General features: G+C 42.7%; 1 protein-coding gene and 1 non-coding gene across 6 annotated transcripts in view; both read right to left on the reverse strand.

The window, feature by feature from the left end:
• Window positions 1–20,020, reverse strand: part of PDXDC1 (pyridoxal dependent decarboxylase domain containing 1) — a 51,206-nt gene extending 31,186 nt beyond the window's left edge. The window contains exons 1-4 of one of the 5 annotated variants that reach the window (XM_019468653.2): window positions 19,949–20,020; window positions 3,663–3,736; window positions 3,066–3,131; window positions 1,016–1,096 (exon numbers count right to left, since the gene is read on the reverse strand). In XM_019468653.2, the coding sequence (XP_019324198.2) occupies window positions 1,016–1,096; window positions 3,066–3,131; window positions 3,663–3,712 (197 nt within the window). In that variant the 5' untranslated portion in view covers window positions 3,713–3,736; window positions 19,949–20,020. Of the gene's footprint in view, window positions 1–1,015; window positions 1,097–3,065; window positions 3,132–3,662; window positions 3,737–10,262; window positions 10,272–19,146; window positions 19,169–19,529; window positions 19,739–19,948 lie in introns of those variants that run through there. The other 4 variants (XM_019468654.2, XM_019468652.2, XM_019468655.2 and 1 more) reach the window with 4 other exon arrangements.
• LOC128774889 (small nucleolar RNA SNORD45) lies at window positions 423–492 on the reverse strand. Its single transcript, XR_008419393.1, has one exon. It is a non-coding gene; the product is annotated as a small nucleolar RNA SNORD45 (small nucleolar RNA).
• Window positions 20,021–26,175: the final 6,155 nt, after the last annotated feature.

The following is a 26,175-nucleotide window of genomic DNA, read 5'->3' on the forward strand; positions in this document are numbered from 1 at the left end:
ACACAGCCTACCTGGCCCAGAAATCCCACTTTCAGGACTTTCATCTCCAGAAACACTTGCTGGTACGATAAATGACACACGTACAAAGTCACCGGCTGCAGCAATGTTTGCAACAGGGAACATGAACAGGCGACTAGTTACATAAAACACCGTTCACTCATCCAAAGTAAAACGAAGCAGCTCTTCCAGGAGAGTGCTCCTCGTGCACTGATATACAGTGAACCCCGAGACACAGATGACGAAAGCAAGGTGCACAACACCAAACGGCGTTTACGTACTGGAGGGAGGGCAGACACTCGGCTTGTGTATACGTACACACAGAGTATCTCTGAAGAGTACACAGAAGCTGGCAACGCCGCTGTCTCTAAGGAGAACAAGAAGCTGGGGAGGAAGAGTACGAAGGAAATACCCCCTTTTCATTCAAGGTCACTGTCATTTTAGAATTTACATCAACTCTGGATTCGGCTAATACGTGTCGTCACATCGCTGACTGAAAACTGCCTTTCTGTACTCTTTGTAGCTTCTGATATTTGAAAACGGAGAATGACTTACTCCAAAAAAATTAAATTTAAAACAATTAAACATGAAACTAAATAGGGAGCTAAGCTAGATGAAAAAAAATAAACGGAGGTTTCACAGACAACAGGGCCCTGCCACCAACAGATTGAGCTGTGGCACCTGTTAGCGGTCAGAAGCCGCAGCACGTCAGCAGAAGCAACCGGAAGCAGAAACGCACACAGCAGTTATTCTTTGGTCCCTCCGCCAGTCCCTCTCTGAGAAACGATGCCATATAAGCTACAGGATTTCGTTTTCGTAAATGCCTTCCTTTTACGAAATATATTACCCAACGTATATTAAATGTCTCGCCGAGAAGAGAAAAAACGGACATTGTTTTAATATCATGTGTGACTGTGAATGAAGCACAGCTATTTCAGCAACTGGTCAGAATGCAGTCACTATCAAAGTCAAGGTCACATATACTTTCAGAGAGAAGCTGCCAACTGGGGTCCATTACCGGGGGCTCTGGGACTCCTCCTCTTCCTCTCCGTGCATCAGATTCTGAACTAGCTGGAGGATGCTCACCATATCTTGTCCACTGCAGAATCAAAAGAGAGTTGACAGACAGGTGGAAATAGCTCACATCCCCACCACTCTATTTCCCTCATTTAAACAAGCTGTGGTAAGTTGTGTTTTCTGTTTTGTTTTTTAATTGAGTAGCTAGAGGAGAAAGGACGTGTTGGAGATACAGGATACAGCTTTTAAAAACAAACCTCATATTAACTGAATTCTCAATATAACCAGCTATTTAAATCTACTATCCAAATAGGAGACTGAGTTCTGAAAATTTCACCAGGATTACATTAGCAATATTTGTCTACCTGTTCATTCGAATCCAAGAAGAGTATTTAAAAAGCATGTTATAGGAACCAAAATAGTCCTTTTGAGATGCTGGAAGGTCACAAAAGCAGCAACCATACTCCAATGCCACTGGTATGGCTAGTTTTCTTCCAGGCAGGGGTCCTGTCTGTTCTAACCGACTGAAACATGTAACGCAAACATCATTTATTACCTCTTCCTCAAGCAGGGAAACTAGAGATCTGAGATCTGCTTACAGTATAAACAGGTTTACTTCCCAGATATGACATTAAGTGCTTATTACGTGACTGTCTGAAAGCTAATGCGAAGAACGTCAATGGCTAAAGTAGTAAAGCAATGGCAAGGCGACTTGCAGTAACTCTAATGAAAAGACATTATCATTCCATTAATGGGACTGGACCAAGCAGTGAGAACTAATACCAAGTTGTCTTTTTCAAAAGCACCGCCAAAACAAGGCCAAAACCAACCCTCCCCAAGGTGCTGACCCTCATGTGACAGGGGCTCTGGTCCTCGGACACTGTGTGGGGAGTGGGGGCCCACCAAGTGACCTTGAGCAAGCCGTTGAACTCCCTCAGACCCTACATTACGGAACTGTGAGGATGCAATCAGTGCATGAAAAACGTTTAATGCTGTGCCTAGCCAAGCGCTATCTCAGACGTTGGCATTATTATATTAAGTGTGAAAGCTCCTGACCTGTGGCTTTAATGCCCTCCCATTTGGAGCATTACAGATGTTCCTGGTAGTATCTCTTCTAGGGAAACTTCTGTGGGCTTAATAGAACACTTTCATTCCCATCCACAGCTCTGGGTGGAGAGGACTGACAGGATTTGGCTCCCACTCTCAGCTGCAGAACCTACCTTACAGCTAGAGGGCTTCAAATCGGCACCATTCAGGCAACCAACAGGAGCACCTGTCTCAAAATATTAGTATCTGGGTGTGTCAGATAGGACACCTAATGACACATTGTGTCTTTCCTCCATACTTTCCTTTTGCAACCTCGTATATATTCATACTCAGGTCAAAGGACAATTTAAGGGAGTTGTACTGTTTACCTATGTGCAGTTTCCTGGTTATAAAACAACAGAAGAAACAAGCTTGTTTGAGGGAAGTGGGGCTGGGACTTTAAGCCCACAGTGAGTGCTAACATCCTGTGAAAATCCTAGTTACACGGCTACTTATTTTTCCTGTTATTTTCCCTGCTAGCTTAAACCACACACGCTTGACAGATTGGTTTTAGCTGCCAAAAAAAGAAATCACTCTGCCAACAAATGATCAAAGTTGACATTTTCATTTTACTTTATTATACAAATAATAACTCTTATCAAATTAAAGTATCTCTCACCACAAAGCTCAGTCTACTGAATAGATAATGGGTTTCAAGGAGGAACGAAGTATGATAGTCGAGTTATAGTTACAAACTTGTGCATTCACTTTTGAGTCATGAGGTTGTTAATTCTGAATGGGAAATTAAATTAAATTAGATCCTGAATGGGAAAGGGGAAGAAGCAGGTAGATTTCTCACCAACCAACCAATGGCAGTCTGTTTTCCTGGTGTTACACTGCACAGGACTCTCAATTTGCTCTGTGCTTATCACAACTAAAATTATAAATCAACAATGGTTTGTAAAATCTTGGTTTAAAGAAAACACATACCCTAATTAAAAGTAGGCACCTTCACTGCCACCTACCTGCCTTGGAGTGGCCCCGGAATATCTCCTGATACCAGCTTCTTTCCATTTTCCTCCTCTGTTCTTCTAATTTAAAGGAAATAAAAAACTATGTCACCAAATTGCTAACATCTGAACAGGCCAACAGGTGACAATGCTGCCTGTAACCTCTTGGTAACTGATACAGGATTTGAAACACACTTATCACATCTCTTCTCCTACCCCTATCACCCTAGCCCCCAGTTGGGGGTACAGGCTGAATCTCAGGAAAAGAACATGAAAAAAATGACACTTTTTAACCCATTTCTTGGTTAGCCGATGCCCTCTAGGATATAAATATACAGTAAAAAGTATTCATAGATTCAAATCAATATATTAAGTAAATAAAACTCTTTAAGAGGCAGAACTGAAAATGCTAAGTCCTGCCCCTGAATTTCAAAATCCTTTCATTACAAAGTACCTTCTACCCAAGACAAACACCGTCTTTCCAGTCAGGTGAAGCTCAACTACGCGTGACATTCTGAAACCGAGAGGAGTTTTTACCGGCAGGAAACCAGTGCCACCAGCTTCACAACAGGCTGAGCACGTTTCCTAGGGTCACTGACGCCCCACGCTCACCTCTGACTGTGCTCCAACATCTTCATGGCCTCCTTCAAGTTCTTCCCCATCTCAGCCAGTGTAGGGTCTGCTATCTGGCGAAGTCAAAAAAAGGTTAAAACCGGGATAATCCTGCATTATTTCTGCAACATAATCCATGCAGAAAAATTAAATTCAAGTCCATTTTCTTCTGGATTTAATATAAAACACACAGATTTACTGTAAAGTACATGTGATTAAAAAATTCCAAAGTACGGGGCGCCTGGGTGGCTCAGTCGGTGAAGCATCCGACTCTTGATTTTGGCTCAGGTCATGATCTCACAGTTCACAGGTCCTAGCCCTGCTTGGGATCCTCTCGCTCTGCCCCCCTCCCCCAAAATAAATAAAACAAACCTTAAAAAAAAATAAATTCCAAAGTACAAACATAACATTAAAAAGACCACTCCCTAAGGGATGCCACTCAAGTTTGACATGTATCTTTCCAAGTTCTCACCTAACTCATATGTACTCCTGCAACTTGCTTTTACTTTACAGTGAATATGGTTCCATATCAGTAGTATATCCACCTCATTCCTAGTAATAACACCGTATTCCACTCTATGGATTACAATCACTTAACTGGTAGTGAATTAACGTTAGGTTATTCCAGTTTTACACTTAGAAGCGAGGTCCAGAAAAGTCTGTACAGTATGCTACTTGTTTTACTGTTGTAGTAGGCTGAAAAATGCCCACCCCCCCCCCCCCCGAAGATATTCACATTGTAATCCCTGGGACTTGTGAATGTTACCTTATGTGGCAGAGTCTTTACAGAAGTGATTAAGTTGAGGATCTTGAGATAGTAAGATTACCCAGTATTTGTCCAGGTGAGCTCTAAACGCAGTCACATATACGCAGACGAGAGAAGTAGAGGGAGACTACATAACACACACACACACACACACACACACACACACACACACACACACACAAGCACGCAGGCTGTGTGAAGACAGAGCAGAGGGAGATGTGAGGTGCTGGCCTCAAAAATTGGAGTGATGGGGCCACAAACCAAGGAATCAGGGCTGGCTGGCAACATACTGGCTCAAGAAGGGGAAGGACTGTCCCCAAGAACCTCTGGAGGGAGTGCAGCCCTTGCCAACACCTTGATTTCAGCCCAGTGATACAGCTTTCAAACTTCTGGCCTCCAGGACTGTGGGAAAATACATTTCTGTTGTCCTAAGCCACCCAGTTTGTGCTAATTTGTCAGAGTAGTCACAGGAAATAAATACTCTCAGAAATCTGGGAGTGATTCCATACACTCTGGAAGCTTACCCAGCTGGTCATAGTGACTGCCTCCAGAGAAGGGAGCTTCTGGAAGGACAGCCATCATCGTATCAGGAGTCTTTTCAGCTCATTTCCTTTTGATTTTTTGAAATAACATTTTTTAAATGTTCATTTATTTTGAGAGAGAGAGAGAGAGGCGCAGAGAGAGAATCCCAAGCAGGCTCCACACTGTCACTGTAGAGCTCAATGGGGGGCTTGATCCCACGAACCCGTGAGATCATCTCATGGGTTCATGGGATCATGACCTGAGCCAAAATCAACAGTAGGGTGCCCCTTTATGTTCTTTTTGGATTTATTACCAAGTGTCCTACTATCTCACATTCAAAAAATAAATTCAAAAATATTTTTCAATTCTTCTTTTTAAGGTTTAGTTTTGAGAGAGACAGAGACAGAACATGAGCAGGTCAGGGGCAGAGAGAGAGAGAGGAAAACACAGAATCTGAAGCAGGCTCCAGGCTCCGAGCTGTCAGCACAGAGTCCAATGTGGGGCTTGAACCCACGAGCCGTGAGATCATGCCCTGAGCCGAAGCTGGACGCTCAACCGAGCAACCTAGGCACCTCTAAATAAAAAATTTCTTAAATCTTACAAAATTAAACACGCAAACTCATTTTCTTTTCTTTTTTCTTAATCTCCCTAGCAATCTTAAAGCAGACAAATTCGTTGTCTTGAATGTCTATATGAGTTGGGTTATAAACAGTTACAGAGGCTCTCTTCTGTTCCCCTCTTACTTAAGTGTATGCCAAGTGTATTTATGCTCTGTTCTTTTCATATTTCCTACTGCACCTAATATTATATGGAGTAAATGTACAATAGGCTGTATTACAGTTAGTACTGCAGTATCTCCTCAAAATTGTTTTTAAGAAATTCTACTCAGGGGCACCTGGGTGGCTCAGTTGGTTGAGCGTCTGACTTCAGCTCAGGTCATGACCTCGCAGTCTGTGGGTTCGAGCCCCACATCGGGCTCTGTGCTGACAGCTCAGAGCCTGGAGCCTGCCTCGGATTCTGTGTCTCCTCTCTCTGCCCCTCCCCCACTCATGCTCTGTCTCTCAAAATAAACATTAAAAAATATCTTTAAAAAAAGAGATTATACTCAGTCTATCAATGTAAGTATAGAAAATGTTCATTCTAGAAGAGACCTTAGGGATGTGGTCCAGGGATTCTCCACTTGTGTTCTTCTGAGTCTTAGGACTCTTGGGAAGAACTCTGGAAAAGTGCGGATGGGTAGGCAGGTGGGGCTTTCAGCTCCCAACCCTCCATTAAGGAGATCAGATCCGTTTCATAACAACAAGAAGAAAATTAATGAAAAGAAAGCAAAGAAAGTATAACATGTAAAGGTCCAGTCTGCCATTTTATAAGTGAGGACTAAGACTCAGAGAGGTGAAGCGAGTGGCCTAAGGTCACAGAGCTGACAGATGGTGGAGTGGTGCCAGACCCCGGGTTTCCTGGCTCCTTTTCTATTACATCACAGTGACTCCCAAAAGGGATTACAAAAATAAGCATGTAGCCATGTCCAATATGATTTTTACACAAGACAGAAAAATCATTCTAAAAATGGTGTTTACAAGCAACTCCACAATTTAAATGTAACCATGAGATGGGTTAGAATGCCATCTAAAATGGTCTCAGTGTTCTCAATGATCATGAGTGGGATACGAGGAACAAACAGATAATGGTCTGGAGAATTTATCTTAACTCCTCAGTCTACGGCCACGTTCCTTATTATTCTCACCTCCTGTGACACTCCAGTGTGTCCCCAATCATTTGGCCAAAGGAAAAGACAAACAGTTTTGCTTGATCAACCACACCTCGATGTTTCATGCTTTTAACACTTGCCATGTCTGAAATGCCTTTCTGCCTTTTCTCTCTCCAGCTATTAAATCACAATTCAGTACTTCCAAGAAACTGTTATGGATAAAGCCATTTCACTCTCTCATATTCTCTTTAGAGGTATCAATACGGGGCACCTGGGTGGCTCAGTCAATTGAGTGTCTGACTCTTGATTTCTGCTCAGGTCAATCCCAGGGTTATGGGACTGAGCCCCACATCAGGGTCCATGCTGAGCATGGAGGCTGCTTGGGATTCTCTCTCTTCCTCCCTTTGCCTCCTCCCCTGCTTGTGCATGCTTTCTTAAAAAAAAAAAAAAAAAAAAAAAAAAAAAAAAGATATCAATCCCATTTTTTCTAGGCCAAATAAGCTGAACCTGTTGCTTGACAAACACAATTGTATTTATTTATGGGGATAATGGAACACAACCCTTGAAACTGGGGCCATTCTAACATGCAATTGCTGCTTATGATTCCTTACATCCTCTACTGCGACTTGTTTTAGAGACGATCCTTCCAGTACAGGTATTTTCTCCAATTAGATGATAAGCTTCCTGAAGGCAGTGATTCAGACTCTTACTAATTTTGATTGCTTTTGTAGGACAAAAGGTATCCAGTCAGCTTCATTCTCGGACTGTCATGTTACCTCTGAAACCCCTTAGGAAGCCACAGCATAAAGGGCATCAACATACAGGCTCTAAGAGCAACACAGCTAATGTTCCTATAGGATTGGAACACATTTTTCAGTTAAGAGTAGACAAAATAGTTGACTTAGTTTAGAATTCACTACTTATGAACAATATTTATTTTAAACACAGAAGTCACATGTGATAGTGAGATGTTTACACGGTGAAAGGTGGGGGGAAATACAGCTTCACGCTCTCCCGTGTGAGTCTTTCTCTGCACAGAGCACATGCTCATTGAGAGGAATGGCCTGCATTTATTTATTTATTTTAATATAATTTCTTGTCATTGGTTTCCATACAACGCCCAGGGCTCAGCCCAACGGGTGCCCTCCCCGATGCGCATCACCCACATTCCCCTCTCCCCCACCCCCATCATCCCTCAGTTTGTTCTCAGTATTTAAGAGTTTCTTATGGTTTGTTTCCTACCCTCTCTGTAACTTTTTTTCCCCTTCCCCTCCCCCTTGGTCTTCTGTTAAGTTTCTCCAGATCCACATATGAGTGAAAACATATGGTATCTGTCTTTCTCTACCTGGCTTATTTCACTCAGCATAATACCCTCCAGTCCCATCCATGTTGCTGCAAATGGCAGGACTGCATTCTTTCTCAGTGCCAAGTAGTATTCCATTGAATATATAAACCACATCTTCTGTATCCATTCGTCAGTTGATGGGACACTTAGGCTCTTTCCATAATTTGGCTATTGTTGAAAGTGCTGCTATAAACATTGGGGCGCATGTGCCCCTATGCATCAGCACTCCTGTATCCCTTGGAAAATTCCTAGTAGTGCCATTGCTGGGTCGTAGGGTAGTTCTATTTTTAATTTTTTGAGGAATCTCCATGCTGTTTTCCAGAGCGGCTGTACCAGTTTGCATTGCCACCAACAGTGCAAGAGGGTTCCTGTTTCTCCACACCCTCGCCAGCATCTATAGTCCCCTGATTTGTTCATTTTAGCCACTCTGACAGGCGTGAGGTGGTTATCTCAGTGTGGTTTTGATTTGTAGCTCCCTGATGCGGAGCGATGTTGAGCATCTTTTCATGTGTCTGTTGGCCATCTAGATGTCTTCTTTGGCAAAGTGTCTGTTCATGTTTTCTGCCCATTTCTTCACTGGGTTGTTTTTCGGGTGTGGAGTTTGGTGAGCTCTTTATAGATTTTGGATACTAGCCCTTTATCCAATATGTAACGTACAAATATCTTTTCCCATTCTGTCGGTTGCCTTTTAGTTTTGTTCATTGTTTCCTTTGCAGTGCAGAAGCTTTCTACCTTGATGAGGTCCCAATAGTTCATTTTTGCTCTTAATTCCCTTGAGGCATGGCTTACATTTAAATTGTTCTGGCTTCTCCTCTCTTTTAGGAAGTGAAGTTGGGGGTGGAGCAGGTGGCGAGAAGTGGGTGGGTCAAAAACACAGTAATGCTCCAGTAAATTAAATGTGAATATGTGACCCCAATTCCACAAACCCTCATGTGCTTGTTGTGTTAACTAGGGTTAATATTACGCTCTGTCAGGCAAGGAATGATCTGAGAAAAACATGTATTTGTTAACTGGTTCCTTAAAACTAAAAACCATGCCTCCATACGCTTCTAGTGAGAACAGCCATGATTATCTTACTAACATTTCACACCCTCAAGACCTATTACAGTGCCAGACGCGGCAGTTGGGTGGTAAATGTTAATAAACAACAGCAAGGCATCAGACAGACACAAACTTACATGAGAGAAACACTGAGTTGTATAAAAATATTTATCATTTGGCATCTGGATGGAGATTGTTTCAGGATCTGGAGAGAGGGAAAAGATAGCATTCTGTGTAAAGTTCCTAGGAAGAATGTCCTTTTTTTTTTTTTAATTCCTTAGCCCCAAGCACAGGGTCTAGCACAGAAAAAGGGCTCAATAAGATCTGTGATCCTTAATAATTACTAACAGTTAACAGACTGCTTACTATATTCCAGGCATTACGCTAACTTACCACTCTAAATGCATCACTTCTTGACTAACCCAAAGGCACAGATCATATGCTTTAGGGCCTGTACTATCCCAGAACCAGTGCTCTTAACCACTAGGCAATACTACCTCTCAATTTTATCAAATAAGTAAACAAACCAACTCACACTTGGAGAAAGCCTTGAACTCAAAAGTCATAATTAGAGCTAAGGCCTCTTAAGGCATCTTAAAGATGATCCTTGTGTGATTAATGTTTTCACCTAGATAAAAAGTGTATCAGAAGACTCTCCCTATTGGTAAGATTTCACAGTCTCAACGACATGACCCAAAACTCAGCATCCAAACCAGGGCATTTTCAAGAGTGAAAGGAAGCACTATTAGCTTAAATTAAGCCATGACAACAGGTATGATGAGCTGAAACAGTCCGGGCAAACCAGGCCTTCACTAAAACGTTCACCAAAACGCTCACACCATCGCTCCACATAGTGGAGCCCACGCAAATTGTTTGAGTTATAAGGTAAAATCAAAGACAACATATAATTTGCAAGTAGTGCCCCTGAAGTGCAGGTATTGGGACAACAGGTTTCTTTGCCTGCCTCTAAACACACCTGAATACATTCTCCCTCATTTAGATCTTGGGTCAAGTGACCTGACTAAAAATCTTTTCCCAGAAGTTGTTTCCAGAAACAACTGGAAAAAGGTCCCTCTGTTAATAAAATCACCAAGAGATTCCAATCATCCCCCCTTTTGAGGCCAGGGGTCTTTAGTCTGCTTCCTTTCCATTGTCTTTCCTTCTGACCTTAAGAGACAGTCCAGGTAACAGCACATATGAATGTAGTGTTTTAAGATGCTTTTCCAGGGACGCCTGGGTGGCTCAGTCAGTTGAGTGTCCAACTTCGGCTCAGGTCATAATCTCACGGTCTGTGGGTTCGAGCCCCGTGTCGGGCTCTGTACTGACAGCTCAGAGCCTGGAGCCTGCTTCGGATGCTGTGTCTCCCTCTCTCTCACTTTGTCTCACTGTCTCTCAAATATAAATGTAAAAAAAAAAAAAAAATGCTTTTCTAGGAAAGGGAGTGGTGGCCAACTCAGACATCTGAGCTTGGACTCGTACAGTCTCCTCTCACCCTGGGTCGCTCAGCCTTAGACGCTCGCAGCTCGCAGCAGTCCTACTATTAAAAAAAACAAACCAAAACAGAGCAACGAAGCATTTACAGAGCGTGCATACCTAATCAGGAAACCTAAATACTCATTACTGAGGATTCAGAGACAGCTATTAGACTGCTAGTCAGTAGCCTGTACATTTACGAATTACATTTCTGCTACGGCTGATTCTGCTGTGTAATGAAGTGGGCTCATTATTTTTGCTTCAATTACATCGAACATAGATGCGTGGTAGGGCTTAATGCAATTTCAAGGCTCCTAAGAAGAACCACTCAATTGTTTGTATGGTGATTGTCACGGAACTGAAACAGCTCATTGTGTAAAACGGGACCCACCGTTCATCATTTTAGAAGCATTTTTGAGAGCCATTTTTATACTAGGTGATTTTCATCACTTCCAGTCAGTGTGAAGTATTAAAATATCCTGTCACTATCAGAAGAAGAAATAACACACTTGTAATGTTCACAAATATCGCCAATTGAAGTTCTCACAACTTAAACGTTAAAGGAAAAATGTCAAGAGTCAAATGCAAGAGAAAATAGTAAAGGAAGTCGGGGAGTAATTCTTGAGTTTTCAAAAAGCTAGTAGGAAATTCTAAATTCATCTGGAATAGGGCTGCACAGATTAATGAAAAAAATCACTTATTTTTGCTTTTGGCTAGAATTCTATCAACTCAGTATGAAATAGCACTGTATGAAGTAGCATCCTACCCTTATGTGGAATACATTCTATTTATCATTTTGTTCGATTTCATTTTTCAACAACTTCTGGTCATGACCTGAGACACTGATTTGACACCCCACCTGCAGGATGCAACGTGCTGTATGGATGTTGGCAATTAGAAACAATCAGATAAACAATCGTTTGTTAATAAAGATTACTTACTATAAAGTTGTTTATAACAACCTTTCGAAAGTAGAAACTGCAGTAGAAAAATAATAATCTTAGGGCATAAAATTTGGGAACTATTGCTCTACAGTCACTTTTAAAATGTTCTCAGCTTTCAGGGTTCTTGGGTGGCTCAGTTGGTTAAGCTTCCGACTCTTGGTTTTGGTTCAGGTCATGATCTCACAGTTTAGTGAGTTTGAGCCCCGCACTGGGCTCTGAGCTGGCAGTGCAGAGCCGGCTTGGGATTCTCTCTGTCTCCCTCTCTCTCTGCCCCATCCCCTACTCATGTCTCTCTCAAAATAAATAAAGAGTTAAAAAAATTTTTTTTAATGTTCTCGGCTTTCAAGCATGCTTAAACAAGCTCTTGTATACACTTTCTTTAGTTGAACCAAGTGTGACACCAAAATTATATCTTTATTTTCATGTGAATTAGGGGAAAAAATAAGACCTCAAACTGAATTCACAGACCCCACTGCTTAGCAAAATCTAAGTTAAAAATAAAGTGGGGGCAGATTATGCGAACAAAAAACAGATCTGGGATCCACTGTAAAGAGGCACAAGGGAACTTCTCAGGGAGATGCAAATGTCCTGTATCTTGATGATGCTGACGGTTATATCTCGGTATACAACTGCCAAAACTCAAACTGTAGCATTAAAGTGGGTAATTTTACTGCATATAAACTGTCCTTCAATTTAAAAAAGGTAGGTGAGTGGATTTAAACTCAACTTAAAAGAAATAGTAAGCAAATAATAGTGCGAGTGGTATAGTGCAGTGGCAAAATTCAAAAATGGTATACAAATAACTGCTATTTGGGAAACACAGAGCAGCCCCCATAAAGAGGGAAAAAGGCAGTCTAACATAATTTTAAAACATATACATCACAACATTCATCAATACAAGTAAACGATACTGTAGTTTCAATAATTTTTTCAGGGGAGGAACATTCATAACCAGAGTTATTAACAAAGAAAAACTGAGGCACACGAGAGCACCAGCTGCTCATATTGGACAGAAGACTGTGGCGTCATCAAATGCCGATTTACAACACACGCGTTAGACATAAAAATCACCACCTTTCTCCAACAGATCACAGCGATCAGAGAAACCTTCAAAATGCTGTGTTTCTTACATACCAACGACTGTGGCCTTCCACATCTTCCTAAACAATGTTAATCCCAGAGAGTGATAATCGTGCAACTGTCAACTCTCTCAAAATCATTGATTTTCCTCCCCGGTGAAAACAGAAACAGTGCCTGCCACCCAGCACCAGTTCCTCAAGTACCCCAAATGCAACACATCTCTGAGAAGCACCCAGAACACAGCAGCACCTGCTCCTCTCACGTCAATGTCAAGAGAAAATGACAGGGATCTTCTGGGAAGTTGAGAGAGTGCCCCGCAAACCTGGCTTACCTTTTTGTAACCTCAATTTCTACATCTGTAAATGCTTGTGCCTGATTTTTAAAGAAAAGCTTTTCATTAAGAACTAGGCACTACCGTCTGTCTTCTAAGAACTGGATACCCCTGGAAAATCTCATTTTTAACTATCACGGACTCTCTGCTTGAGTGTGTGTGGGAGAACATGAAGATACACTGCAATTACTGGCTCATGAAGTAGCATAATATTCCCGGTTGAAGAAGGACATGCAAATATTGCATAGGGCATTAATACTTAATCTTACTAATTCATCAAGAAGAGAAGCAGAAAAGAACATACGGGAAGAAGAAGGGGCAAAAATACACGACCGAGAGGTAAAAACCTGGTGGAGACAAGGAGGCAGCCTTAGTAACTTCAGATCAAACCTGTCACAGAAGTATGCAATATGAGGGTGAAAACACAAAAACAAAAACAGAGCATTCAGATCACTCGCCTCAAGATCTATGCTGGGAATGCTAGGGGTCCAAGTCTAAGTTTCAAAAACTGTATTCCCAGAGACCGCTACTCTGAAGAATCGATTCACTCAGACTTTGTATCATGAATAAATACTTCCTAACAACTACACAGATGGAAGAACACCGCATACCAGCCAAGCTCTATTTCTGTAACGTTTACTAGTTTATCTGGAATCACACACTTATTCTAGAACACAAGAAAACTGCTTAAAGGAAAGCATGCTATAGTCACTGGAAAATGTAAATCTTTCACTGAGATATGCTTCTTATTGGGAGTCTTTCCTAGAACTTGTTGGGGATGGAATCAGAAAGATAAAGGTACCCATTATCCTCATCAATGTCACTCTGTCCTACACTGAATTGGAAGTTTGTAGAATTAATGTTGCTGGCCTTATCTTCTTAAGGAACCCATCGATTCTGAAGCCTTTGTATCTGTCTTTGGACTTTCCAGGTTGAACTGTGTGAAACTGCCAACATTCAACTGTTTTTTAAATATATTAATTAATTTAATTTATTTGAGAGAGGGCGCAAGTGACCAAGGATTGGGGGGAGAGAGAGAGAATCCCATGAGGGCAGAGATAAAGAGGGAAGGAAAGAGGGAGAAGGAGGGACGGAGAGAAGAGGAGAGAGAGAGAGGGAGGGAGGGAGGGAGGGAGGGAGGGAGGGGGAGGGAGGGAGAGAGAGGGGGGAGGGGAGGAGAGGGGGAGAGGGGGAAGAGGGGGGAGAGGGGGGCAGAGGGGGAGAGAGGGGGAGAGAGGGGGAGAGAGAGAAGAGGGGGCTCACCCAAAGTGGGGCTCACCCTAAGCAGGGCATGAGCTCACCTGACGCAGGACTCAAACTCACCAACTGTGAGATCATGACCTGAGCTCAAGTCAGATGCTTAACTAAATGAGCCACCCAGGTGCCCCCGTCTTTTTTTTTTTTTTTTTTTAATGTTTATTTATTTAGTTTGAGTGAGAGAGAGCACAAGCAGGGGAGGGGTAGGGAGAGGGGGAAAGAAAGAATCCTAACTCTGCCAGTGCAGATCCGAACTTGGGGCTTGATCTCATGAACCATGAGGTCATGACCTGACTGAGCCACCCAGTCACTCCTCAACTGTTTTTAATGTACAAAATTACATTTCATAGGACTGCACCTAATATAATGTCCGGTCTCACTAGGATCCTGAGAAGCTCACTGTAGCTAAATGTTCAGGTGTCATGGAGTTGCATTTTAAAGTGAAGGCTTTATTTTGCTGTTTCTGCTTTTCTGCATATAGGAAGAAGATTATGTTGGAAAAGCATACTCCTCCCTCAGTCATTTGAAACTCAGAATTCATTTTCCACAGAAATAAAATGTGGATGGGATCCCAGGCTAGACCTCAAGGACTATCCAACTTTAAGGCAACTAAATACTTAACATTTAAGAAGGCAAAAACGACTGCAAGAACAAAAACTAAACAATAAATTAAAAATAATATTTTACTTTTGAATATTGCTTAGAAAAGAGCGATTTCAGATTGTGGACATTTTCAAAGTGATTGGAAGCATATGTGTGATGTCTAACTTCAAAATATGAAGATTTCCTTTCCCTTAATTTATGTTCTACCAGGAGTAATATGAGGCACAATCATATAATAAAGTAAGCATCCACATTTTATTTACATTTTTAAAACACTCTAGAAAAGCCAGGATTCTGAACTAAATATTCTACCTAAAGAATCTCTTCCACAGAAATCTTTCCTGGTCACTCAAGTTCATGCATTCCCCATTTTTTCCTTGATACTTTTTTTTTTTTTTAAATGTTTTTATTTATTTCTGAGACAGAGAGAGACAGAGCATGAATAGGGGAGGGGCAGAGAGAGAGGGAGACACAGAATCGGAAGCAGGCTCCAGGCTCTGAGCCATCAGCCCAGAGCCCGACGCGGGGCTCGAACTCACGGACGGCGAGATCGTGACCTGAGCTGAAGTCGGACGCTTAACCGACTGAGCCACCCAGGTGCCCCTCCTTGATACTTTTTAACCCCTCCCTGTTATACAAGGACTTGTATAAACATGTATGCCCCTACCAGAACATAACCTCCTGCGAGGATCGTGTCTTATTTACCTTGTGTTTCTCTCAGCACTGGGCTCTGACCATAGTTGGCCTTCAATAAAAATTATAAATCAAACCAGGTTACTGCTTTAGTAAAAACAGCTGACATTAAACTCAAGCAACTCCTATCTATAATTATAACTCATCATCCTAGATATGGTGGAGCCCACACTGGAATGGGGACCCTCTACAGCTCTGCACTGACTACCTCCACGATCCTGAATAATCAAAAATCACCGGGACCGTAAATTTTTAGGATCAGGAACTCTGTACCCTGTTTTCCCTGACACCCAACATTTGATAATCATTTACCACTTTAGCCATCATACACCTGTATGCAAAACCCTCACATGATGATGATACAGGGATCAGCTTTAAATGAGTACTAAAATTACAGGCTATCCTCCTCTCCTGTCGCCTTTTCTATGTAAGATCTACAAAATCAGACCACAGAAAATAGTTATTTCAAACGTGGCTAACAGGGATTCCTTAGTGAGATTTTAAAACAAAAAACAGAATAGAGATTCTGGTAGTATTTATCACTAATAACCAGGAATGTTCCAGTCATGCTCCTACTGCTCCTTGTAAACTTACAAACAGTACGATGAAAGAATTTTCCAAAATCAGGTCCAAGGGGGAGGGGGAGACTTTTGCTCAGAACGAGTACAAGAAAAAATAATGGGCTGGGTTTTTAATTATTTAGATCAGACCCAGGGTCAAAGTTGCCTCTTTTAGAGACAAGCATCAGACCTACGACAAGTAAACGAGCCCCTGTCTAGAGCGCTGTCCAACACAAAGGTCTGTGGTCATGGAACTGTTCTACAGCGACAGTCAGGTAGTGTAGCCACAAGCCACACTGTGACTGAGCACGTCAAATGTGCCGACTGAGGAACTGAATTTTAGCTTTCGTTTTATTTTAAGTAATCTAAATTTAAGTTTAAGGAGGCCAACGTGACTAGCGGCTACCGTGCTGGACGTACAGCTCCAGACTCTTCCAAGTCAGTGGTTCTCAACCAGAGGCAGTTCCCCCAGCCCCCAGGGAACAACTGCTTCATCTGGAGACTTTGGCTGCCACACTGTGGGACGTGCTACTGGTAGAGGCCAGGGATGCTGTCAAAATAAACATTCCACAGGACAGCCTCTCCCAACAGAGAATGAGCCCACAATGCTAGCAGTGCTGAGTCCGAGACACCCTGCTTTCAGTTTACTCAAGGCGGGGGGAATTAAAGTAAACGCAAATAAAACGCGGCACGCTTTGTCTAAACAGAATACCCAGGAAGAATGAGCTTTTCCAAGCAACAGAAAAAGGTCCGGGCTGTGGGACAAGTTAAAAGTAGCAAGTTTTTGCTAAAAAAATGTATGCAGGTGTGTTAACTTAATAAGACCTACAGCATCAGAATAATTCCTTCCTGTCGCATTTTTTTTTTTTAAACTTGACTATTAACCGAAGTAAACTCTGTGCGACTATGCAAAGGGCCTTGTTCCTTATGAGCTGGACATACGGTATTGGGGGGCTGAGGCTCCCCTACCTACTCTTCCAGTTTAAACTCCTTGCCCCTTCAACTGACCTATGTGGTTTCTTGAGACCTCACTAATTTCAGAGACAACAGACAGTACTGAGAGAGAAAAGCAAGCAAGAACACAGCCCTGTTGTCGCAGGTCTCCCACCTACATATTATCTAAAGAAAAAGCAAGCCTACAGAATCATACCTGGACCAAAGGGAATGCAGGGTCTGATTCTCCTAAATGATGATAGCACACTACATTTTAGAGACAGCGATTACTTGAAATGAGAGAATGGGAATCAAATAACGTTGTGGTTTCTGTAGCCAGTATAAATTATGCAAGGATCGGTTTAAATGGGATCATTCAGAACTGCTCAAAGAGTTCTCATTTTTATATTAGCAACGTAGAATTTCACCCAAAATAGTCTATTCCTCAAGGAAACAGGAATAATGGATGCAATTCAATGTTTCTACTTTGATTCAAACTGTTTTTCTCAACATAAAATCCTCAACATTCATACTATAGGAATTCTTTTTCTTTTCTGCTCTCTTAGCACGAACAGAAATTGTTCATTACGTATGAGGCCCTCCACTGCTTCAGGGAATATAAAAATAAGACATGGTCCTAGTTCTGAAACACTTACATTCAGAATTTCCATACGGGCCTAAGGCAGGCAGAAACTTCCGGCCCACACATTCTGAATTCCTCAAAGATCACTGCCATTTTTGCGAATGCTCCAGCCTTAAGCACTCTGGAGTTGCAGTACCTTTTCCGATCTTCAGTTGGAGAGGTTAAGGTCTTTTATCAGCCATTAATGTTTACAGGGAGAAACCAGTGTAATCTGCTAATCAAATGCCAGAAAAGTAGTATTTCAAGCAGGATTCCGACCCACTCTTTTTTGCAGATCTGCCCATAAAAAACTATTCTTGGAGGAAGGATCACTCCAGTTTCTAGGTTTCTAACTGAAAAGACACAGAGCCATCCTGTCTTATGAAACTGGACAGGAAACAACACTGAAGAGATAATCTTAGCATCATTTTATATTCAGCTATGGGTGTCACACATATGATCTAGAGCAGGAATTCTCAGGCTCAGCACTACTAACATTTAAGCAGAGAATTCTCTGCCGTGGAGGCTGTCCTGTGCACTCCAGGATGTTTAGCAGCGTCCCTGGCCTCTACCCAGTAGGCACCAGTCGCACCTGCCTACCCACTAGTTGTGACAATCAGAAACGTCTCCAGACAAGCTGCCAAATGTCCCCTGGGGAGCAAAACTGCACCGTGCTTGAGAATCACTGATCTGGCCTGGAACTCGCAGTACCACAAGGTAGACACTGTACTAATCAAAAGCCTGGAAAGACTTCATTCCTCCCCAATAAACATGTAACGCTCAACACATACAATCTTTTTCTCTTCTTGACTGCCTTCCGCCCAATTTATGAGAAATGACCCGGAGTGTCGTTACTGTGTGTCCATGAAGACACCATCATCCCTTTAACTTTCCAGTGACAAGGGAACAAATCTATAGGGACTGCCGCACTGAAAAATGACCAAGTGTTATTGCTACCGGTTCAAAATTAAAATAAAGCAGTCTTAAAACCCTAGCATTGCTCCAGAATTCTACATGTGCAAAAAAAAAAATTGGGTCTGCACAGGCAGACTCCCAAGCTTGAAGAGGGAGAAGGACTTTGAGGGCGGGCAAAATGTCAGGTTCTGCAGATAGGTATCCAAAGAGGGATCCAAGCACTGGTTCTCATTTACAAGCCCTAAATCCGGGACAATTAGAATCCATTTCCCTTGCCAGAGCAATCGGCCAGGCGCATCATCACGCTGCTGCTTCCCCAAGACAAACTAGAGGAAAGGGCTGCTACCAGTGGATTTCAGATCGACGCGAGCGTCTCCCCCGGGCACGAAAAGGGGGGAGTCACAAGTTGCGGAAGAGCAGCAATCCCCAAAAGCAATTCACGATCCGCAGAAGGCCCACCCCTTCCTGACCTCAGGGGTCTTCACAAACTACAGCACCAGAATCACGTGGGGGAACTTGTTAAACAAGCAGATCCCCGTCCCGCCCCCACGAGGTTCCCCACCCGAGGGCGGAAAATGTGGGTGTTGACCAAGGGCCCCAGGTGATTCCTAGTCACGCTGAAGTTGGAAAACCCACTGCTTCAACAATCCCCCCCCCCCCACCCTAACTTGGGAGACCACAGGAAACCCACAGGCTTGCAGTCGGCTCTGAAACAACCGGGGCTGCTGTCCAGGCTCTTCTGGGGCCGCAAGTCGTTAGCTCCGTCAGCCGAAAGGGTGAGCCGAGCTCGGGCAGGCCCCAAGGTCGGCCCCGCGGCCCCCGCAATGGGCTCCCGGCAGAACCGGCCCAGTCCCTCTCGGCCCACGGGCACCCGAAGGATTCCCGGCCCCGTGACGTGACCAGGCCTCAGCGGCGAGCGCCCGGCCGGACGCCCTCGCGGCCAGGCCCCCTCGGCCAGGGCCAGTTAGCCCCCAGGCCCCTCCCCGGTCACAATGGCAGCTCGCGACCGGGAAACAGTCGCCTCGGAGGCGGAGGCCTCGGGCCGCAGGGCCGCCCCCCTGCCCGAGTACAGACCTTCTCCAGGGACGCGTCCATGGCTGAGGCGGCCGGCGGAGCCCGATAAAGGCCCCGCGGTCCGGGCGCTACTTCCGCCTCCCGCGCCGCGCCGCGGTTTCCACGCTGGCAGCGCTGACGTCCCCCGCGGCCGCGGCCGGCGGGGCGGAGACGGGGAGGAGCAGCCAGGCGTCGCCGCGGGGTGGGAAATCTGCGGGTCTCAGGGAGGCGGGGCGGCGCCCCTCGGGGTGGGCGGGGCCCTCTAGGCTTCCGTACCTGGCCGTCCCGCCGGCCAGCCCTAACGTGCCCAGGTGAGGGGGGGGGAGGCACGGCGCAGCCGCTGCAAACTTTCACAAGCCCGTCGCAGGCGTCGGGGTAAACATATAATAACCGCAAGTGACCACTCTTGCCCTGAGAGGCTGGAAATACTACTCACGCACCTGTACTTCCCTGTCCTAGGCTTCCAAGTTTTCCGCACCGTCAACATCCCTCAGGAATGGAACAGGCCATGCACCACAGAGGGGCGGGGCTAGCGAGCACCCCCGCACATGCGCAGGATGGCCAGTTTACTAGGTGCCGAGGGGTTTGCGGGGGTTCAGGTATGAGGTTCCCAAGTGATCGCGGGTGTTTAAAAGCGGTGCTGATGCGAGCTGGGGTATTTGTTTCACCGCGGAATTCCAGATGGAAAAGACTTTGAAACAACCGGTCCGGCTTCTTTCATTATGTCAAGCCATAATTATGATATGGCAGGTGATAATAGTAGGTCAGCTGCTGCTGTTCCACTTTATGGCACAACAGCTCTATGATGGAGAGATGGTTATCCATATCCCGGTGCCAGTCTAGGTAGGATCCAGACCCAAGCACCGTGACCGCAGCGTCTGTCCACCACACACACTGCCTCCGTAACCGCTTCCAGCCCTGCTGTAGAATCATGTGTTTCTAAGGAATGGGAGAGGGCATACATTTGCTTATTATATTCTTCTACTGAGGAATGCTGAAATAGACTAGTGTACCACGTTTGCAGTCAGAAAACACTTCAGCAAAGACCAAAATGACGTTACAACCACAAAACCATTCCTTTTATCTCCTGTGCGCATCTCTTCTGAAATCTGCGTAAATGACTGGGTCAATTTTCAGCGCAGTAATTACATGTTTTGCGCTCTCTAACTTGTATTTGGTAAATTGCCCAGGTATGTTAATAAAATTGTTTTCTACCAAAAGAACCTTTGCGTGCCAGTTCAGAGTGTACCCCGGGAACTATTCAGATTCCCCAGAGTTCTGCAAACAGAAGAAAGACTTATGTCTATGTATGCCTTACAAGATCCAACATTGAATGTACCTCTGTTCAAGCAAATTACTTTTTCCGACTTATGAAAAATTTCAAACATTTAGAAAAAGTTGAAAGAGTTGTACAATGAACACCCACATGCCCACTTTCTAGATTTTACAATGAACAATTCCCTATATTTGCTCTATTACATAAGCATCTGTCTGTTCACCAATATGTCTTGTGTTTTGATACATTTCAAAGTTGCAGACATCGATATATTTCACCCCTGTACATATCAGCAAGGATATCATTAAATATTCATATTTTTTGAAAGATATTTTATTTGTAAGTAATCTCTATACCAAAGTGTGATTCGATCTCAGGACCCCTAGATCAAGAGTCACACGCTCCACTAACTGAGCCAGCCAGGCTCCCCGCAAAATCTTAATTTTTAAAACCACCTCCAAGTATCTTTGGATTATGTCACAAAGCAGATTCTACAAAACAGAAACTAGGCAGATGAAATTAACCTCTTCTATTTTATTTATTTTTAAGATTTTATTTTCAAGTAATTTCCAAACACAATGTGGGGCTGGAACTTACAACCCCGAGATCAAGAGGCACCTGCCCTACCAACTGAGCCAGCCAGGTGCCCCTAACCTCTTCTACTTTAAAAGTAAACTTAAAACATGAAAATTATTCCCCCATGAAAAACTGGGAATAATTGGTTCATTGAATATTTACCCAAATATATGTATTGGCTGCCATCTTGGACAGTCAGATGCTAGAAATACAAAAATAAGACCAGATCCCTGCCTTTAAGGATACACTGTTTAGAACAGAGGTTTTTACTTTGTGACCCAGGGGGAGGCCCGTAAAACTCCTGAAACTGTATCCAAAATTTTGTATTATGAGTACATTTGGGGAAAATGTCCATAGCTTTCATTTTATACTCGTCTGTCACACACACACACACAGCAAAATAAGTTAAAACCATTTCGCTTGTGGATGGACAGCTATGTAAATGTAGCATTCTATGAACTAGTACAGACATATGAGAAAAATATTGTAGGAAAACAAAACATGAAACCACTCATTGTGAGAACATTTGGCTTATATGTGCCAATACAGACCTTTTCTTGAAATAGGCAAGAAGCAAACCAAATAAAAGAAGTTTGTGGTTATTTTTCCCCTTTGAGTCTATTCACATGATTTTTGTTGTGTCCCGATTGATATTTACATAAACGTATTGTAAATGTTGCTTTTAACCTTTAGCTTTTTTTTTCCCCAAGCCAAACTGTATCCAGCTTTATTAAAGATACCCTTCATAAACAATCATGCTGTTTCAGGCAGGACATGGGCAGACAATCGTTATCAGTATACAACAACTTTCAAACTCCCTTCTTCAATGGACTACCAAAATCAGAAAGCCGCTATAAAACCCAGTGAATTCTTCATTTGATGCTCTGAACAGGGAAAGTTTAGAGTGAGGATTGACATTTCACATTTAGCATGTTGTTTAACAACTTTTCACAAGCTGACCCTGAATTTCAGGAAATGAAATGAAAATGGCAGAATTATCAATCTGAAACACCACAAGCTAAAAAAGGAACTCTTTTGAGGGATGCCATTTCCATGGTGACACTGTAAAGTAACCATTAACTTTTGGAATCAACCAAGTGATATATATGGAAGATGTATTTATCATTCACCAGGGTGATGGAAAATTAGTAAATTACCAAAAAGTGGGAGGGAAGAGGCAAGGTGAGTAGGAATGTAAGTGGAATCACCAATGTCCTCAACTTCATTTCACACTAAGTAAAGACTCTCTGAAATGGCAAAGTCAAGATTCAAAGTTTTAAGTGTAATATTTTAAGGCATAAAGGGTGTTCGCTTTTATTTCTAGACGAAATAAAATTAAGTAACAAAAATCAGGAAGTGGAGAGGATAGGAGAGCTGGTGCAAATGGCAATAAATTTATCATTTTTTAGAGTAAGGAAACAATAGTTTCTTTCTAAATTAAGGAACAGACACAACGATATTTTTTACAAAGTAGAAGGTAAAAGCTACAGAATGGGAGTGGGGGGGGGTTACAAACGAGGGAAAAGAAATTGGCAATATCCCATTTTATATTCTTCTACACTCTCTGGATATTTGCCATTTGCGTGCATTTCTCTCATGAATTGAAGTTAAGTCAATTACCTGGAAAAAAAAAATTGATTTCAATCATTTTTTAAATCTCACCCGGCAGTTTCGGAGAGAAGTCTGCGGTTCCTCAAGGAGACTTAAGGTGGCAACACTGAGACGTTTTGTAACCTACCTTGTTTCATTAGTTTCACTAAGTTCACCAACGCAGTTCAAAACAAAATGAAACAAAAGCAGCAAAGACAAATTTTGTTGTGAAAATATAGGAAACAGCTTAAAAGAAATGAATTGTCCCCAACTAACACCCTATCATCACCATCCCCTCCATGAGAGGAACCTTCTCAGACATCCCATAAGCCCTGCCCCAAACAATCCCAGCTCCCTCACCCCAAGAAAAAATAACCACTTTCTGATCTTTACAGTAATCATGTCCTAATCATTCCTTTGCGGTTTTATCACCCAAACATGCATCCATAAACACTATAAAAATATATCTAGGGGCTCCTGGGTGGCTCAGTTGGTTAAGCATCTGACCTCGGCTCAGGTCACGATCTCCTGGTTCGTGAGTTCGAGCCCCGTGTCCAGCACAGAGCTCTCCTTGGATCCTCTGTCTCCCTCTCTCTGCCCCTCCCCCTCTCAAAAATAAATAAACATTAATATATATAGTCTCTTAATATATAGTCTCTCTCTCTATACACACACACACACACACACACACACACACACACACGTATTCTCTTTTAATCTATAGGTATTCCTATATCTTTTTTTCCTTTACAATTGATCTGTTGAAGACATCATGTTACTGTTGTAGAATTTTCCTTAGTCTGAATTTCCCTCTGTTTTCTATATTTCCTGCAAATTGGTGGCTGGATCTAGGCTTAATCAGGTTTAGGTCTGAAGTTCTGGGGACTTATTCAGAGATGATTGTTGTTCTCTTCGTCAAAAGGCACATGGTACCTGGTTTTCTTTTTTTGTGTTGTTAGCAGACACTAACATTCTTGACTTTACATTAATTCTGACCTAAATGAGAAAAGCTGTGAATTTTCCTATGCCACATATATTTTTATATCCAAGGAAGTTTGCCAAGATACGATTTCTTACCACCCTCTCGTTTTTCTTTTTGTTTTGACATAATTTCAGACTTGTAGGAAAGTTGCAAGAAAAGGAAAAAGAATTCTCTCAAACTCTTCCCGATTCCCTGTATGTTAACATTTCACCACATTTGCTATATTGTTCTCTCTAAATGAATAAATAAATATGAACACACATAGTTTGCCCCTGAATCATTTTGCAATTTGTTGCAGATGATGTCCTTTCATCTCTAAATAACTTGATGATATTACTTTCTAATCAATAGACTCTATTCATATTTTGACACTTTTCCCCAGATAAGTCCTTGATAGAAAGTCTAGAATAGTGTGCTCTTGAATAGTTCTTCCAACAGAAGGACTATTTGTGTGTCTCACAACAGATATGAGTACAGGACAGATACTTTATAGAATGTCCATCAATGTGGGTTTTTTATTTATTTTTAGAAGATCCTAATGTTGATATTTTTTAGGTTAGTGATTTTCCTCCATAAACATGTTGTATGGACCAGAGCCCCACCTGATTTAAAAGTAGACGGATTTCTTGCTGTTCACAAATCTCAGATCGTGAAGAATCACGTTTTCCTCCCAAGAAGCCTACCAAAGACTTTATTTTTTTAATATGAAATTTATTGTCAAATTGGTTTCCATACAACACCCAGTGCTCATCCCAAAAGGTGCCCTCCTCAATACCCATCACCCACCCTCCCCTCCCTCCCACCCCCCATCAACCCTCAGTTTGTTCTCAGTTTTTTTTTTATTTTTATTTATTTTTATTTTTTTTTAACGTTTATTTATTTTTGAGACAGAGAGAGAGAGAGAGCATGAACAGGGGAGGGTCAGAGAAAGAGGGAGACACAGAATCTAAAACAGGCTCCAGGCTCCGAGGTGTCAGCACAGAGCCCGATGCAGGGCTTGAACTCACGGACCGCGAGACCATGTCCTGAGCCAAAGTCGGACGCTTAACCGACTGAGCCACCCAGGCACCCCTGTTCTCAGTTTTTAAGAGTCTCTTACGCTTTGGCTCTCTCCCTCTCTAACCTCTTTTTTTTTTTCCCTTCCCCTCCCCCATGAGTTTCTGTTAAGTTTCTCAGGATCCACATAAGAGTGAAAACATATGGTATCTGTCGTTCTCTGTATGACTTAGTTCACTTAACATAACACTCTCCAGTTCCATCCACGTTGCTACAAAGGGCCATATTTCATTCTTTCTCATTACCACGTAGTATTCCATTGTGTATATAAACCACAATTTCTTTATCCATTCGTTAGTGGATGGACATTTAGGCTCTTTCCATAATTTGGCTATTGTTGAGAGTGCTGCTATAAACATTGGGGTACAAGTGCCCCTATGCATCAGCACTCCTGTATCCCTTGTGTAAATTCCTAGCAGTGCTACTGCTGGGTCATAGGATAGGTCTATTTTTAATTTTTTGAGGAACATCCACGCTGTTTTCCAGAGCAGCTGCACCAGTTTGCATTCCCACCAACAGTGCAAGAGGGTTCCTGTTTCTCCACATCCTCTCCAGCATCTATAGTCTCCTGATTTGTTCATTTTAGGCACTCTGACCAGCGTGAGGTGATCTCTGAGTGTGGTTTTGATCCACAAAAGTATGGCCAACTAATCTTTGACAAAGCAGGAAAGAATATCCAATGGAAAAAAGACAGTCTCTTTAACAAATGGTGCTGGGAGAACTGGACAACAACAAGCAGAAGGATGAAACTAGACCACTTTCTTACACCATTCACAAAAACAAACTCAAAATGGATAAAGGACCTGAATGTGAGACAGGAAACCGTCAAAACCCTAGAGGAGAAAGCAGGAAAAAACCTCTCTGACCTCAGCTGCAGCAATTTCTTACTTGACACATCCCCAAGGGCAATGGAATTAAAAGCAAAAATGAACTATTGGGACCTCATGAAGATAAAAAGCTTCTGCACAGCAAAGGAAACAATCAACAAAACTAAAAGGCAGCCAACGGAATGGGAAAAGATATTTGCAACTGACATATTGGACAAAGGGCTAGTATCGAAAATCTATAAAGAGCTCACCAAACTCCACACCTGAAAAAACAAATAACCCAGTGAAGAAATGGGCAGGAAACATGAATAGACACTTTTCTAAAGAAGACATCCAGATGGCCAACAGGCACATGAAAAG

This window comes from Panthera pardus, unplaced genomic scaffold (assembly GCF_024362965.1).
Source record: "Panthera pardus isolate Hobbes unplaced genomic scaffold, ASM2436296v1 HiC_scaffold_5, whole genome shotgun sequence".
Classification (NCBI taxonomy): domain Eukaryota; kingdom Metazoa; phylum Chordata; class Mammalia; order Carnivora; family Felidae; genus Panthera; species Panthera pardus.